Genomic DNA, 17,992 nt, shown 5'->3' with positions numbered 1-17,992 from the left:
TCCTGCCGTGTCCACCCCAGCACAGCAGCCAGCACCCAGGGGAGGCTCCAACACTGGTGACCACGCCAAGTCACCATGGGGTGAGCAAGTCCCAGGGCGCCCTCAGCCCCCTCCACGGGGCACCTCATCAGCTCACGGAGCCGAGTGTGGCTTCGTCACCCCCCCGCCCAGGGACCCCGATGGGCATTTGAGGCCCAGGCGCGGCCAGTGAGGGGCACTTGGCCCTTTGCTAGTGTCGCTGCAGCACAACGAGCCCGGCTCCGTGACCTCCATCTGCCGGGGACAGCAAAGCAGGCTCTTTCCAGAACAGACCGCCTGCCTTTCCACACAGACGCCCCGCTTTCACTGTCGTCCGGGTTCTTACATCTTGCAGTCCTCCTTCACGGCCAGCCCCGCGAGGTTCCTCAGCTGGAGCACTTTCACCAGGAGACATTCGCTGCCGCTGTCGTGCCTGGAAAACAACACAGCGATGCATGAGCCACACACCCCACGGGGTACACACGCTTCTGAGTGAACTGCAGCAGCGGCCCCGAAGTGAGGGCGATCCTGCTGCACCCCACCCTGGGGGACGCGTGCCATGTCTACAGGGAGTTTCTACTGTCCTGACCGGGGAGGGCTGCCCCGGCATCCACGGCGCACAGCACAGCCCCCATAACAAAGGATCCGGTCCCCAATGTCGCTGGTGCCAACGCTGAGAAATACTCAACTAAAATGACAAGAGCGAGCAAAAGGAAACGTGGGGCCTGCACCCCGCCTTGCCGGTCTGAGCGCTATTGAAACGAGAAACCGAAAAGCCACGTTTGCAAACCAGCTGGGCCCTCGCTCTGGGCAGCAGGGGCAGGCCTGCTGTGTGCCGCACGGAACCAACTCGGCGCCAAAACGCGCGAGAACTCTCCCAAGAGCCCACCTTGCCAGGGGCTTCTGGTGCCCCTGCGTGATGGCCCCGAAGCCCCGGCTGCATAAGGTGACAGCTCCAGCTGTGACTCTCAGTGCTGGAGGGCAGCAATGGAGCTGCTCTTCCCCGTCTCTCCTTCCCGCCACCCGTGTCCCTCCCGGGACCGCTGCAGCAGGCTCGGGGTATCCAGGCGGGTGAGAAGCCCCCGGAGAGATCGTGAGGGTCCCTCCATCCTCCTGGCCTGAGCGTGGGGTGTGAGGGGCCAGGCGACCCCAATCTACAGAGCATCGCTCCAGCACCAGGAAGGAGGCGGCTGTACTCACCAATACCCCACGTGGATCTGCGGCCCTTCCATGGCGCGCGCGTCTCCCTGTGCGGGCTCGTCGGCATCTTCGGTCCTGAGCACAAGCGGGAAGCCACAGGGTCACCGCCCAGGCCCTGCCGAGCAGCCTGCGTGCAAGCTCTCTGGCCAGGGGTGCTTGGGACCGAGAGCAGCTTTTAGTCAACTGCGACCTAAGCCCTGGCCGGTGTGGCTCTGGGGATAGAGCACCAGTCCATGGACTGAGAGGTCCCGGGTTCGATTCCGGCCAAGGGCAGGTGCCTCGGTTGCAGGCTCAATCCCCAGCCCTGGTCAGGGCCCATGCGGGACGCAACCCATGGCTGTGTCTCTCTCACATCGATGTTCCTCTCTCTGCCTCTCCTCTTCCCTTCCACTCTCTCCCAAAATCAATGGGAAAATACCCTCAGGGGAGCAGGAACAGCCACCAAAATGACGACCTAAGTAGATGAATTCTTCAGCGACCACGGGGCGCAGCAGCCCCGGGCCCACGCGCACCTCCCTGGGCACCTGCCTGTGAACTGCTGTCTCGGGATGGAACTCTGCACACCCTTCAAAGCCACACGTGACATTCGGGGCAAAGGGGAAACGTGAGCTTCGGGAACGTTAACGGTGAGATGAGACCATGGCGGGAAGGGCACCAAGGAAAAACAGCCCCCCAAGTCCCGAAAGGTGCTTGGCCATCGCAAAGCGCCTCCCCTCGCTGAGGGGGGCGGGGGGACTCCTCCCTCATGCCGTCCTTTCTGGCTAAGCAGGTCAGCAGGTCCGGGCAGGGATCCTCCTTTTCCAGCTCCCACGGGGCTGAAGCCTGGAAGCCGCAGGGCCAGGGAGAACATCGCCCTAACCCAGGGGTCTGCAAACTCATTAGTCCAGTGGTCGGCAAACTGCGGCTCGCGAGCCACATGAGGCTCTTTGGCCCCTTGAGTGTGGCCCTTCCACAAAATACCACGGCCTGGGCGAGTCTATGTTGAAGAAGTGGCGTTAGAAGAAGTTGAAGTTTAAAAAATGTGGCTCTCCAAAGAGATGTCAATCGTTGTACTGTTGCTATTTGGCTCTGTAGACTGATGAGTTTGCCGACCACTGCATTAGTCACCAGAGCCAAATAGCAACAGGACAACGATTGACATTTCTTTGGAGAGCCACATTTTTTAAACTTCAACTTCTTCTAACGCCACTTCTTCAACATAGACTCGCCCAGGCCGTGGTATTTTGTGCAAGAGCCACACTCAAGGGGCCAAAGGGCCGCATGTGGCTCGCGAGCCGCAGTTTGCCGACCACTGCCCTAGACCCACAGGACGAGGCCCGGCCTCCAAACGCCCCTGAAGCCAGACTTTCCCATGCAGGCTGCTCAGGCCCGCCTCCCACCTTGGAGAGAAGCCAGAAAAAAGCAGCCCCCCTCGCCCTGCCCTCGCCCTGGCCGGTGTTCTCAGTGGTTAGAGCAGCGGCCCGGGCACGGAAAGGTGGCGGGTTCAATTCGGGTCAAGGGCACGTACCTCGGTTGCAGACTCAATCTCGGGCCACAGTCAGGGTGCGTGGGAGAAGCAACCAATCGATGCCTCTCTCTCGTTTATATGTCTCTCTCTCGCTACCACTCCCTCCCTCCCTCCCTTCCCCTCTCTCTTAAAAGGAAATCAGCGGGGAAAATATCTTCGGGTGAGGATGAACAACACAAACACCAAGGCTCAGGATGCGGGAGGCTCCATATGGGGCCCTGGCGCGGGACGGCTGCAGAGGGAGCAGGGGGTGAGGTCAGCTTCTAACCTTTTGGCTGGAGGTTCAAACACGCCGCTGTCGGTGGCCAGGGAGTAGTCGGACAGGCACGCGGAGACGCGGCGCCCCCTCCTCTCCAGCCGCCTGGCGCCGTCTTCTCGAAGAGTCACTGCTACAAATGAGAGCCATCCGGGGTCAGGAGACAGCGCGGGGTGCGGGGGGGGGGGGGGCATGGTGTCAAGGAACGCACCCTGAGTGCCAGCTCAGACACCGTTACTGCGTCCCAGAGACACGCCGCCGCTACTCGCTACGGGCACGTGTTCAAATACGCTGCACGCGATTTGTTTTTAAATGAAAAAGCGAAGCAATCGACTTCTGGCTACTTCTGTGAAAGCTCCCTAAACTGTTGTAAGTCTCCTGTCACCTCCTAAGTGAGGGCAGAGGACATGCAATGGCAGTGGAGCCCCTCTGCATCGCACTTGAGAGACTGTCACGCTCAAGGAGGATGTGTCACCCCGAACGCGGACAGCGGCTGCCCTGGCCGACCGGGTGCGCATTTTCACTTCCTTCTTTATGCCGTTGGGTATTTTCCATATTTTATACAACAAGCAGATGCTAGCGTTTCATAACGAGAAAACAACCTTTTTAAAAAGTACCCAAATAAACGCTAACAAGAGGTAGTGACTTTCGAGTCAGAGGACACTGTAGGATGCGGACTCAGCCTTAGAAAACATGCCCTTGAACCCTGTCCATCAAGCCACAGTGGCCTCCTCCCTCCCCGGCAGCCCAGCTCTGCGTCCAGAATCGCGGTCCTGGGGTTAGGACGCTCCCGTTCCTGGGCAGCCTGCTTTTGTCTCCTATTTTAATCAGGACCACGGGCATCCTCCCTTTCACCATTTCCTCAACTGGTTCGTCCCTCCCTCTTAGCACCAAATGCCTTTTAGCAAAACCAATTAGCCCGGCCGGCATGGCTCAGTGGTTGAGCGTCGACCTGTGAACCAGGAGGTCAGGGTTCAATTTCCGGTCAGGGCACATGCCCAGGTGGCAGGCCTGATCCCCAGTGTGGGGCGTGCAGGAGGCAGCTGATCCATGATTCTCTCTCATCACTGATGTCTCCATTACTGTCTCCCTTCCTCTCTGAAATCAACAAAAATATGTTTAAAAAATAAATAAATAAAAATAGGCCCATCATGTTCCTGCCGCATGGGTGAATATGGCCCAGGCCCCCACTGGGCCTCGCTCTGCCATGGGGACGCCTCCTGCTAACAGCGCCGGCCCTCTGCACCCCTGTGCTTTTCTTCAGCCATCTAAGCCCTGGAAACTAAAAATCCAGGCAGCTGTCCACCTCCAACTTGAGGGAAATGACGGTTCACCTATCACCATCTCCCTTTTCAACCAAATTACGGTTCACACACCAGTGAAATCCAAACATGGCCAACAACACACAGAACGGGGGGCCGCGGTCCTTGGTCTCAGTCTCAACTGCAGACGGGAGCTGGCCTTCCAACGGCTCCTCCCGGGCCATGCCAGAAGCCGGCCCCGAGCTGGGGTGGCTGGAGCCACTGGCTCACACTGTAGATCAGGGTTCCCAAGTCTAGCTCTTGTCGTCACCCCTGCCATCTGGAAGGACACGAAGTCCCCAGCTCCGAATTGCAGATGGAACCCTCCGGTTTAATGCAAGGGTCCCAGCAAAGGAAAACTGCTATTTCCACTCGCAGCCCTGACACTCGGCAGGGCTCCGACATGGCCTTCCGTTCCTTTGAGGCAGGGGTGGGGAACCTTTCGCTGCCAAGGGCCATGGGGAGATTTGTAACATCATTCGGGGGCCCTACAAAATGATCACCTTCAACATGAGCCTGCTCCGGTTGGTCAGACATTGAATGAGCTCACCCCGAATGCCTTGGAGGGCCAGACCCAATGATTTCGCGGGCCTTATACGGCCCGAGGGCCGGACGTTCCCACCCTGCTTTAAGGGAGTGACCCTACGCAATAAGCACTTCCGGTAACGCTGATGGCGCGACTTGGACAAGTTTCTCTCTCGTTGCAAGGGGGTGAAGAAGCAAAGGAAATGAAGGAATTACTACTCCTCCGTGACCCCAGGCTCAGCCACTGAACATGGAGCAACTGGGAGCAGAGCTGGCGGAAGGAAGTGTGGTGAGCAGTTGCCCTGGGTGAGAAAAGAGCGCACAGCAGACCCCTCCTGCCGGACCAGCAGCCCGCTGTCAGGCTGCAAGGCAACAGATGCGCAGCGAGATGGGCCATGGGAGCAATGGCCGTGAGGTCAGGGATAAACAATCTTCCAAACAGCCGTTTTCCAGATCTCACCTTTTCATCATTAAAGACAGACAGACAGACAGACAGACACTGAGACCTAGGGACATCAACAGTGCTTGACAAAAAGAAAATATAATGAAAATCACGCTGTGAGCAAAGCTGCCACTTACCATATTAAAATAATGAAAGCCATTAAAAACCTGGGCGAGCCCAGCCGGTGTGGCTCAGTGGTTGATCATCGACCCATGAACCAGGAGGTCAGGGTTCAATTCCTGGTCAGGGCACAGGCCCAGGTTGTGGGCTCGGTCCCGTGGGGGGCATGCAGGAGGCAGCCGATCAATGATTCTCTCTCATCACTGATGTTTCTCTGTTTCTCTCTCTCTCTCTCTCTGAAATCAATTTAAAAAAACATTAAAATGTTTATATATATATATGAATTATATTTTTAAAAAATCTGGGGGGAAATTACAGACGAATAAAGACTTCAAGCTTTTAGAAAAGTTCTTCCTTACACAACTTCAGTAGGCATGGATATCAATGCTGAAATAATAATCATGGCAATTGCTGAACCTCATGGAAGTACAACTGTGAGCTGTGCCCCTTGGCCACCCCCCGAGCATCCTGAATAGATGGATTCCCTGGATGAAGATGTGCCACAGCCTGACCAACAAGTTGAAGGAGAATCCAAGGTCACTTACAGGGAGCGCTTCTGTCGAGTCGCATGAGAAAGAGAGATAAAAAAGAGCACAAAGTGAAAAAACGGCAGAATTCGGGCCAACCATTTTAAACAAAGTCTGAATATAATAAAAACATCAAGGAACAGATAAGCAAAGTCAAGGAGTTCAGGGATTTAGATTAGCAAATGCCAATGGGAAAGAAAAAATGGAAAGTATTTCAAAATGATGACACACTGGACTTCTGAAATTCAGGGAAGATAAAACGGCAGCAAAAAATGTGAAAAATGTTACAGATCACAATCTGTGGCGGTACTTCTCTGTACCACCTTGTTCCTCCAAACTAGTTTGAAACCCAACAGAAGGAATGATAGCCCCCGGCTTGGCTTGCCTTGGAGACTTGGGCAATTTTGAATTTCATCTTCGTAAAATTTCATCTAACTAAAACTTGCTTGAGGTCAAACTTAGACTGTACCTAGCGAGACTGGAACGGAAAGTCAGAGGGAACTATGTGACCTCGGGCTTCAGAAATGCAGGGCAGGGTAACGAGTGCTAAGGTCCTCGCCCACTTCGTGAAGCGACAATGACTCTGGGATCGGGCATGTCCACGAGCACCAAGGGAAGCAAGGAGTCACCCCGTGTCCTTGCCTGAAGCTGGTTACCCAGCCCAGGCCTCTGGGGGCACCCACCAGGACCCATTCACTGGGTCGTTTCTAGTTTGTAAGGATCTGTCAACTGAGTGTCATGCAGGAATACACCACCAGGTGGCAGTATCTGACCACAGCAGGCACAAAAACCTCTCAGTCTAAGCTGGAAGCATTGTAACGTAGGCCACAAAGGGGAAAGGAAGAACTCAGAAATCAGAATCAGAAATTAAGTCAGCTCTTCTCTTCCCCACCCTGGCGTTCCTCTGACCCAGAAGGACCCTCGGGCCTTGTGTGGATCCCTGCAGAATGAGACTGATGCTGTCGTAGCTCAGCCTTTAAGGGGGAGTTGGCGTGGGGGCAGGGGCACTGAGAAAGTAAGCTTCAGCAGCAACAGATGTGCACGTCAGTCCTTGTTGTGAATTCTCTTTTGGAAATGAAAGGAGTAAACACGGAGCCCTAAACCTGTGATTATAAAGAACAACAAAGCGAATGGGATCACCTGTTTATGTAAATTACAGAAACCGTGCATCTGGGGATAGGAGAGGTGTGTTTGAAAACACAGAGGGGAAGACAAAATGATAGATGCCAAAAAGCCCCGGGGCTGCCTCAGAACAGAATGGGTCCCTGGTGAAATATGTAAGAGTTAACAGAGGCTAATATTTTATACTAGAGGCCTGGTGCACGGATTCGTGCACATGGAAAGGAAATTAATTAGAAGGTGGCTGGCAGGGCGGGACTGGGTGAGAAGGGCCGGACACGCCCTGGAGCCAACCTCCCATGGTCCCTCCCCGGCCGGCGCACCTGGGGTGGTGCCAGGGCTGGAAGGGCGTCTGCAGAGTGAGCACGGTCCCCTCTGGCAAGTGGGGTCCCTCGGCCTGGCCTGCAGAGATCGGGCCAAAACCAGCAGTCCAACATCCCCCAAGGGGTCCCGGAGTGCAAGAGGGCACTCTGCAAAGTTGCTGTCGCTCGGCAGCTCCTGCGCCGAGCGTCTGCCCCCTGGTGGTCAGCGCGCATCATAGCTACCAGCCGGTCGGCCGGTTGCTTAGGCTTTTATATATATAGATGTATATATAGTAACCAGCATGGTTATGTGCAAAAAAACGCATGGGTAGAATGGTGGTGAACGGAAGAGCCCATAAAGATCACCTCATTCAAAGGCGGGGAAGCTAAGACTCAGCCCCGTCCAGGCATGTGCTCAAAGTCACCCCTCTGGCAAGTCCACAAGGCAGGGCTCCAAAGCCGGGTCTCTGAGCTGCCAGTCCGAGGCTGTTCCCACGACACAGCCTGGTTCGTTCTTCACATTTGACTTCTACCCTTTGCTGCTCAACTACTCAACATGTGGCCAGGACCTCAGCCTCAGCACCACGCCGTTGGGGCTGGATCACTCTCTCTCCGTGGTGGGGCGCTCTGCACCGGCGTGCTGAGCAGCATCCTGGTCTCTGCCCACTGGCTGCCAGCAGCATCTCCCGCCGGAAGCTGAATTACCAGCAACTGAATGGCTGAAGCTCCCTGTGGCTACGTTTCTCGGTTTGAATGCCACCAGAGAGATGGATCTGGTGGGAATGACTGATGCTCACCGGCACAGCTTTAGAAATTATGCCCGTTATTTTCACCTGCACTCTCGACCGAACTATAGCCTGGAAAACCACAAGGACGCAGGATGAGGGGATGAAGTCATGAAGACAAGGGGTGTAGAGATTGCCCTGAGCAGCACGCGGGGATTGTCCCACCTGGACCCGCCCTGGACGGCTGGCTGGGCCCCGGCACCTATCTGCCTCTGAATGTAGAACACTGTGGGGCTCTTCTCGTCTTCAACGATTAAGCGCATCCTGACAACAAGCCGAACACCTGGGCGAGACTCCTTTGCCAATTTCAACGGCCTTGCCAGGACAGAGCGGGAAGGCCCCACGTGACAATGGCCTGCGGCCCCCCGCGTCCTCTCAATGGCCCCGAGTTTAAAGCTCGCTGTCCTCATGCCCTTACACACGACTTCTTCCCTGGATCAGAAGCCTTCCTCCCAGGGCCGGGGAACCCACAGGGCTTGTCCGTACTTACTTGTACCAGTGGCGATGGCTGCCACTTGGGGTCCCCGCTCGCGAGGTCCTTCCCCATCCCCAGGGAATGCATTCGGTGGCAGGGACGCTGCGCCCTGCAAATCTTCCTCTCCCAGAGCCGAGGCCTGGGCCCGTAGTCTGTCTAGGGTGCCCAGGCCTGGCACCTCCAAATTGTCCCCCAGTGGGGCCAGGGGTGAGTCCCGAGAGGGTGGGAGGAAGGGGGTGTCTAGGGGGGAGCTCGGGGGAGACAGGGAGGACAGGGAGGAGCGGGAGGACAGGGATGCCAGGGACTGGGGCGTGTCCAGGGAGCGCCTCTGCTTGTGGAAGCCCGGGGGAACCTGGGGTTCGGAGAAGGGGGCGTCCCGTCCCAGGGAGTCGAAGGGAATCAGATCGAAGCGCAAAAGCTGGCTGCACTCCGCGGCGTCGGGCTTGTCATACTGGGGCAGGCCGTAGATGTCGGTGAAGCTGATGGAGCTCAAGGAGCCCCGGCTGGAGGCCAGCGAGCCCCGGCTGGAGGCCAGGGACCCCCGGCTGCTCCCCGAAGACACCGTCAGGGTGCTGGCAGACAGGCTGAAACGAGAGCGCCTGCGCCCTTAGGAAAGCCGCCCAGGGCGCAGCGAGCAGCCAGTCTGTTCCCGAGGGAACAGGGCCGGCCTCGTCCTGCCGTGAACCGCAGCGTGACTGTCAACCGCTGCACGCGCCGGGGGCACCTGCGGTGACAGGCCGTGTCTCCCCGGGGGTCAGCGGGAGAGTAGCTAACGTCAGGAGTCAAGCCTGGGTTCCGGGTCCACGTGGCCAGCTCAATGCCCTTTCCAGCTGCCCACGCGCTCCCGGGGGCTGTGACGAACAGTTCCTACCTCCTGGCATTCTTTGGAGGAATAACGGGGAAGTACACACAGAAAGCCTTACCATCGTCTTCCCCATATCGTGAGGACTTGGAAACCAGACCCTATGATTGAGCATCCAAGTCGTATTTTAAAATACCCATAACCAAAAAAATATCCATAACCATTTTTAAAAAAAAAAAAAAGCTAAAATAACAAGGACCGTGTGCATGTTTGTAGATGGACATACACACCCCTAAAGCTGGAAGTTACAAAATCCTTGGAGATACTTGACTTCAGACCTGTTATTCTGCAGCCCAGTTCGGTCATATGCCTTGAATCATGTATTAGCAGCTCCTCTTAAAGATACAATGTACCCACTTTTCCGTCCGTGCTTACACCCCTTCCGGTTCTAAGTTCTGGTGGAGAAAACCAAGCTGAAGGGAACCGTGAGGTTCACAGACATGTCATTAAAACATGGTATTCATAACGTGGTAGCGAAGGATAGCTTTCTCTTTTAAAGGTGCCCACCTTTAACTTGCTAATGAAGTGTAGCTTTCCCTTTTAAAGGCGCCTACCTTTTTAACTTGCTAATGAAGTGTAGCTTTCTCTTTTAAAGGTGCCTACCTTTTTAACTGGGACTGGAGATAGGATGTTAAGCGAGTAGCTTCTTCCAGCTGCATAAGCAGACAATTTCTTTTTTCCTGAAGTAGAATCCTGTGGGTAAGAGAACAGTCCATGGGTGGATTTCAAAGACCGCGAGTGTATTTTCCTAACGAGAAATTCAACTATAAATTCCCCACAGTGATTTCAGTTCGAATGGCTCAATTCTTTACACACGTCTAAGTCATAGATGCCCAAGTACAGAGACTGCTCCTGCCTTGCGAGAAAATGTACCACCGGCGCCCTGACCAGTGTCTGATGCCCTGCAGAAGCTCCATAGCTGGCGGGCGGTGGACAGGTGGGTGGACAGAGGGGAGGCACACATTCCCTCCACCTTCTCTGCTTGGGGAGGAAGCAGGCCAGGCAGCGGCTGCCCTAACCAAGAGCCTCGCTTTGCGAGTTGGTTCTTTACTGGCAGCCGGGCCAGCGCCTGGGCGGTGAGGCCAGCCCACCTCTCCGTGGCGCCCTGCACGGAGGTGGCCCGCGCGCGCTGGATCTCCTCCTCCAGGCGCCTCCGCTCCTCCTCCAGGCGGGCCGCGTCCTCCGCCGGCCGGCTCTGCTGGACGATGAGCTGCAGCTCCTGCAGCAGGGCTTCCTTCTCCTTGATGAGCTGCAGCCGGTCCCGGTCGGCCTCGGCCATGCCCGGCCACGACTCGTTCTCGAGCTGCGCCAGCTGCTGCTGGATATTTGAGACTCTGCAAGAAACGGAAACAGAGAAATTCACGAACTTACAAACTGTCTTCACACGTTCTCGGCACCAGGCACTGATGTGAAAAACTCACTCAGCTAAGTAAACACTGGACGGTCGCACAGAGTGACCCGGAAGTCACAGAAATGAGAAATCTGGGAGCGATGTGTAAAAAAGTGACGTGCGAGTCCTTTGCATAATCTCCCCTGGTCTGGCACATCGGGCTTGTGTCAAAGAACTGACACGAGGCTGCAGTCCTCCACACACCCGTGTGCTCTGTGGTTTCGGACTCGTGGTTTCCTGCGCGGTCCTGTCCCAGAGCGGGAGGCAGCTGGCTCTTTTCTCCCCACCTCCCGTCACCACCCGCTAAAACCACTGGACACAGGGGCGGGCCTCCCAGCTCCCGCCTGCGCAGCACTGCCTAACTGCCGACACCTGCCTTGAGAAAGCACAGGAGACGTGTACCCATCACAGCGCGCCTGAGGGAAGAGCCCGGTGCTCTGTGGGCTGGCTCCTGCCCCGGGGACCTTGACCCTGTGTGAACTTCCAAACGCCATGCAGACAGCAGAAAGTCACCAAATGCTGACTGCATGGAGCAGTGGATGCACGCGCCAGCAGATGCAGGGGGTGGGGGGCAGGAGGCGGCCCCGGGGAGCGTGGGCATGAGCATGGCATGAGCTAATCAGCCGCACTGAATGTGTCAGCCCCATCGGCCTCAAGGTGCAAAATACAGACTCTGTTGTCCCTTTCCACGCGCCTAAATGTCCACGTTTGCCCAGCAAACAGACTGCACCATTTTTGTGTCCTGGGGTTGTTGGCGAATGCAGATTAAGTGAAATAGATGTGGCTTGTATTTTCAGAGTATCCTTTCAGAGCAGGAATAGAGTTTTTTTTATATTTTTACTAGAGGCCCGGTGCACGAAATTCATGCACTCAGGGAGGGGGTCTATGTCGGCAGTCGGACATCCTGAGCGCTGCTGCGGAGGTGGGAGAGGCTCCCGCCACCGCTGCTGTGCTTGCCAACCGGGAGCTGGGCTTCTGGCTGACGGGTGCTCCCCCTGTGGGAGCGCACTGACCACCAGGGGGCAGCTCTTGTGTTGAGCGTCTGCTCCCTGGTGGTCAGTGTGCATCATAGCGACCGGTCGTTCCGCCATTCGATTTGCATATTAGCCTTTAATTATATAGGATGGTCTTTGGCTGATTACCTCCCACCCAACAACCCATGATCGGGTCCAGGAGGGACGCAGGATGTTGGCCAGCTGGGGAGGGACCACATCGCAACATCACCTGGGAGCCGTCACAAATGCAAACCTCAAGCCCCACCCAGCCCAGCTGACGGACACTCTGGGGACAGGGCGGGGCAATCTGCGTTTTAACAAGCCCTCCGGGTGCTTGCGATGCGCACTTACGTTTGATACCCTCCGCTTTCTGGCAGCCTGGCTGGTCTGGAGGATGTTCACTGGCCCTGGGGCTCGCAGGGGCTTGCATTACGCACCGATGTGACGATCCTCACCAAAATGGGAATGGCGGGCATGCTCCTGAGACTCCCAGTTCCCGGGCCCGGGCCTGTGTCACTATTCAAGGCTGGCATCCTGACTGCAGGATCCAGACTTCAGAATCCTTCTCAACACTGTGCTCCCTGCAGGTACCGCCCATCGACGTGCTGGCCAGCCCCGCACCAAGGAGGGCTCCTCCTGAACTAGACATGCGCACGGGGACCGTCACCCGGCCACTGAACCAGGCAAGACTCCTTCAAGCACCAAACCAATGGGAAAACTCACAGTAGACAAGTTACAGCTTAAATGTACACATTTCACTCTCATCCAGCTGCCCGATATGGTGAAGAAAATCGCTGAATGTCAGTAGCTTTATTAGACACGTTCTTTTCTAACTTCAAACTCATTTCCTGCGAATGTGTTGGAAAATGGCACCAGATCATGTCACTGAAAAACTACTGACAGAGGTGGCTGAACAGAGCTAGCAATCTAACTGGGGTTAGGCGTCCACCGTCTAATTAGTGTAATTAACATTGATGGCAGTCATACAGCTGATGCCCAAGGAAATTATACTCCAGGCAGACCCACAAATAAACGAGTGCCAAATTAGACAGCATACCCAGTGAAATTTCTCGAACATTCTACTGTAGATCAAGACAAGTCAAAGGTAAGGAATAAATATAAAAGAGATGAAGAACAATGAGCAAATCCATTGTGTCCTCATAACTGTCCATTTCAATTTAGTGTTATCCACAGGAAGCCTGGCTGAGCCCAGCTAAAGTCAGCATCGCCTTGTAATATGTACTAATTCTTAGACACACACTGAAAGCAGGCGTTTTAGAAGCAGGCCTTCTGAGATTTCTGAGGTTTATACATGGGATCAAGATTCCATTTGAGCCTGGCTGGCGTGGCTCAGTGGTTGAGCATCGACCTATGAACCAGGAGGTCACGGTTCGATTCCTGGCCAGGGCACAGGCCCGGGTTGCGGGCTCGATCCCCAGTGTGGGGCGTGCAGGAGGCGGCCGATCAATGATTCTCTCTCATCATGGATGTTTCTGTCGCCCTCTCCCTCTCCCTTCCTCTCTGAAATCAATAAAGATATATATTTTTTTGCCCTAACCGGTTTGGCTCAGTGGGTAGAGTGTCGGCCTGCCGACTGAAGGGTCCCAGGTTCGATTCCAGTCAAGGGCATGTACCTTGGTTGCGGGCACATCCCCCAGTAGGGGTTGTGCAGGAGGCAGCTGATCGATGTTTCTCTCTCATCGATGTTTCTAACTCTCTATCCCTCTCCCTTCCTCTCTGTAAAAAATCAATAAAATATATTTTAAAAAAAGATATATTTAAAAAAAAAAAAAATATTCCATTTGAGTCAGCTCCAGGTTAGCGGCGATGCTTACAAGGATTCGCGTTGCTGAGAGTGGCAGAAGCAAGCCAAGATAACCCTACTTTTCCCCAGAAAACCTCACCGAACACCACTATCAGAAAAGAGAGCGAGGCAGAAGGGGGATTATATGAGGGAGGAGAGGCAAAGGGCACATTTCAGAAGTTCTGCCCACGGTGGGCGTCACACAAGTAGTCCCGTGGCCCAACTTCAACACGGTCCCCTACGTTTCCACAGCTGGCGAGGAAGACACGCAAAGACCCACGCTGAGGGACGACCTCAGGAGCAGAAACAAAATCTGGACGGCGCTGACTTCCTGCGGCACATCTGGAAAAGCTGTTTGGGCTGTGCCGAACACTAGGCCAGCATGTCTGCGCTGAAGAATCGTGCTTTTGAAAAACGAATTCCATTTCACAGCGATGCGAATGACTGCATGTCCAGTTCAGAGCCGTACGTGAGTCTAGAAACAGCCGTGGGCAAACTACGGCCCGCGGGCCGGATCCGGCTATTCTATCCGGTTCTCTTGCTCTCCCCTCCGCTCCTTTACTTTGAATTTATATTAGTTCACACAAACACTCCATCCATGCTTTTGTTCCGGCCCTCCGGTCCAGTTTAAGAACCCATTGTGGCCCTCGAGTCAAAAAGTTTGCCCACCCCTGGGCTAGAAGAATACTGGCATCTGTTGCATCATGCAATTTCTTTCCCTGTAGCCACACTCTGGACGCAGCCACCTGGGACCTGCTCTCAGCCAGGTCGGGAGGCACATGTGTATGTCTGTCTGCCCTGAAAGCCAAAAGCTCTAGAAGGATTCCTTCGATGATCCCTTGTACGTTCGCCAAGAGACGGACAAGAGGCTTTGCCCTGAAAACAATACGCCTTGTCTACCGCGCTGCTGGCCTGGAATCGGGCCACCCCCGCGGGCAGCCGAGTGTGGCGGGGTGACTGGAGGGAACAGACCTGCCTGAGGCCGAGCACGGCTGCGCAGTCCGATGCCCCTGCACAGCCACGCCCAGCAGCTGACCCAGGGTCGGAACCCTCCTGCGAGCGCATCATGCAATTCTGGGTAACACAGCAAGAACTTTCCAGAAAGCCTCTTTTCTGAAAATCACTTCAGTGAAATTAAATACATGGAAGCAAAGTGAGGTCATGATGAAAGTTTACAAAAAAGAAACCTTTCCAAGTTCATTTTTAAAGAGAACTGAGAGCAACTTAAAATTGGCGAGGATTTTTTTTCTCTCTCCCTGCAAGTCACCTGTGTTCTTTATTGACTCCCACTGTGGATAGGTAATGCATCTTATGGCCTATGTATAACCTCTCACAAACGCCTCTGAAAGCTTTAAAATCTGTGTCCCTTGCTCGCGGCAGAGAAGACAGGAGGCAACCCTCAGTCAAACATTCCCGTTTCCTATTGATTCTGCGACTCCAAGTTCGATTCCCTGAACCAGTCTAACGTGGACAGAAGTGAAATAGGACTCACTTTTCCTTTCCTAATTTTGGCCCGAATGCCTTTTCGGTTACAACCCCGGCACCAGGAAACCATTTATGCTGCAGATGCTGCTTCAGACCCTCACCATTCACAGGAAAATCTTAAATGGGATTTGCATTTTGCCAAGAAAAAAAAAATGCACTTTCTGTATTACACAGCTTTGAGGCATTTTAACCCGTCCAGAGTAACCTCTAACCATTCGGCGCGTTCCTGAAATACTGCTGCTTTTAGAACAGAAGTGGCTGTCCAGGCAAGCCTCGGTCCCACGCGACCGTGATGTGACCGTGATGCGACATGATGGAGCAGCATCAGCCTGGCCTCAGCCATCAGATGTCAATCACAGCCCCGGATCTGAGGCTCCTTAAGTTCACCCTCCTCCGTTTCCTTTTGGTAAATATCCATTTAAATGAAAAGCAAGCGATCAAGAAAACCTCAGCTGAGCTCTAAGATGAACGATGAGATCACTTCAGCCGATTGAACTAAGTATCGATAAGCCAAGTGTCCACTCGGCTCAACTCTTTAGTCTACATTGGAAATTCGAGAAGTCTGATGTAGAATGTGTGGCGTAAGGGTCTTCTGATAGCCCAGATTCCTCCCTGCCCTCTCCTCTTTGCCCGCTTGAATTACAGATCCTCAGAGCCACATCTTTAAATGAGAAGCAGGCCATCTGCAGGCCTCCTCCGCGGCCTGAATGGAGAGGAGGGAGCTACAACGTGAGGGACGCCCGCCTTTGTTTCTCACAGCCAAGCTCCACCCCCAAATCCCAGAGACACAGTCACTTGAGAAATGAAGAAAAATCCAAGCGACTGATCAAATTCCACTGGAATCCTAACACCACACTCATTCCTGACAACGGATGAACAGCAGGACCCATCCTGGCAACAAACACTAAGACACAGCGAAGCTGGATGGGCCGAATGTTTTGTTCCTATCTGGACTGCGCATGTTTCTATGGAAACAGCTACAGTTTGTGCACAGTTCTGGAACAAGTGCTCTTAGGTTAAAAATAAGGAGCCATCTGCGTCATCGACATTGCTTCCAGAAGACCTGCTCTTCCAAACTGGCCTTGAAAAATTCCAAAATTTCTAACCAATAAATTTTAACCAATATCCCTACCGTAAGGCCCAAGGCGGCGCTCCTGAAGGGGAAGGAAGAGGCACTTGTTTGGACACATCTCACGTGACCGGAGTTGAAAACACAAAACTAGTCATGACAGGGGTGGTTTGGTCTGGAGAAGTCTCTGGAAATCATACTACCATTTGCAATTATAAGTTCCACTTCCACCAACATCCTTTCAATTCAAATACATACGAAACCCCTTGTTGTCCACAACACCACAAATTTAAAACATATATTTGTATTGATTTCAGAGAGGAAGGGAGAGGGAGAGAGAGAGAACCATCAGTGATGAGAGAGAATCATGGATGGGCTGCCTCCTGCATGCCCCACTCCGGGGATCGAGCCCGCGACCACTGAGCCACGCCGGCCGGGCCACAACACTGCATTCTGGGGATTTCCCAACTCTGGAAAAAAATCTCACCTCTACATACACAAGCAAAGACGAACACACATGCAGATACTTCTCCCGGTTTAGAAATGGCAGAGCCCAGGAGGATTTGCAGAGGGTGGAATGATTTCCATGACACTGAGCCCATCTACATAATCCAGGAGCACCTCACCTGCCGAGTTCCTCCTGCATGGAGAGCAACACAGTCCAGGTTCTGGGGATTAGGACATGGGCGTCTCGGGGCGCCGCTATTCCGCCTGCTCCAGGCACTATGTGAGCAGTCTGCCTGGCAGCGTTGAGGCCGGCATGTCCGGGAACGGGGAGGGGGCCCGCGCGGCTGGAGCGAGGCGAGTGAGCAGGACGGGGCAGTGGGCTAATGCCCCGAGTCAGCAGACCACCTGCTCCTCCGGGCCCGTGTTGGCCACAAACAGGAGGGATTTAGGAGTAAGACAAGAGGAAGGTTTTACGGCTGCGGCGCTAGTGATGCCTGGGCCACCTAAGTCTTCGCTCTGGGGCCGCCTTGCACCCTGGGAGTTGTCTAGCAGCATCCCTGGGCCCCACCCACTTGGTGCCCCCAGCCACAACCAACGAAAGTGTCCTCTGGGGGCAAAAATCACGCGTGGGTGGTTGAGAGCCTCTGCGAACCGAGGAATGATGGGCTCACGCATGCTCTGAAAGGATCACGTATCTGGAAAAATATTCAGACGGCAATTTCAACAAGCCAAGGCCACACAAAACGATGCTGAGCTGCACCGCCAGTGCAAAACCGCACCGTTGTCGCCATGACAACGGAGGGACTGTCTCCGCCCATTGCGCTAGGAAGATTTATAGAATGATGGTATTTCATGGTGCCAACGAGGTACAGAAACCAGGACTCTGGGTCCCGTCGGTGCCAGTGTAGGCGGGTAAGTCGTTTCGGAAGGCCATTTGGTGACATCTCTTCAAACTTTCAATACACATGTCTCTAGATCAGGGGTGGGCAAACTTTTTGACTCGAGGGCCACAATGGGTTCTTAAACTGGACCGGAGGGCCGGAACAAAAGCATGGATGGAGTGTTTGTGTGAACTAATATAAATTCAAAGTAAAGAAGCGGAGGGGAGAGCAAGAGAACCCTCCGCTCTTTCGGCTCCGCGGGCCGGATAGAACAGCCGAACGGGCCGAATCCGGCCCGCGGGCCATAGTTTGCCCACGGCTGGTCTAGACCCAGACATTCATCGCAAGGCTGGCCTGTTAACAGACAGGCTCTGCTTGTGAAAAGGGAAAACAGCAACCATCTAGCTGTCCATCCAGGGAGGGGTGCTTATGACACTTCAGAAGCTGTGCGCACGCTCAACTACACCGGCCTTAGCTTATTC

The 17,992-nt window shown here is 54.5% G+C and overlaps 1 protein-coding gene across 1 annotated transcript in view; it reads right to left on the bottom strand.

Annotated features, from left to right (window-relative positions):
* The window catches only part of WWC3 (WWC family member 3), a 122,615-nt gene that overhangs the window by 19,904 nt on the left and 84,719 nt on the right, over positions 1–17,992 (bottom strand). The window contains exons 9-14 of the mRNA XM_080652841.1: positions 10,531–10,773; positions 10,043–10,132; positions 8,593–9,161; positions 2,994–3,114; positions 1,219–1,293; positions 365–451 (exon numbers count right to left, since the gene is read on the bottom strand). Coding sequence (XP_080508967.1) covers positions 365–451; positions 1,219–1,293; positions 2,994–3,114; positions 8,593–9,161; positions 10,043–10,132; positions 10,531–10,773 — 1,185 coding nt within the window. The remainder of the gene's footprint in view (positions 1–364; positions 452–1,218; positions 1,294–2,993; positions 3,115–8,592; positions 9,162–10,042; positions 10,133–10,530; positions 10,774–17,992) is intronic.

The sequence above is a fragment of the Plecotus auritus genome (genome assembly GCF_963455305.1).
Source record: "Plecotus auritus genome assembly, chromosome: X".
Classification (NCBI taxonomy): Eukaryota; Metazoa; Chordata; class Mammalia; order Chiroptera; family Vespertilionidae; genus Plecotus; species Plecotus auritus.
Note: the sequence above shows the minus strand (reverse complement) of the source record. Positions and strands in the feature narration are given on the sequence as shown.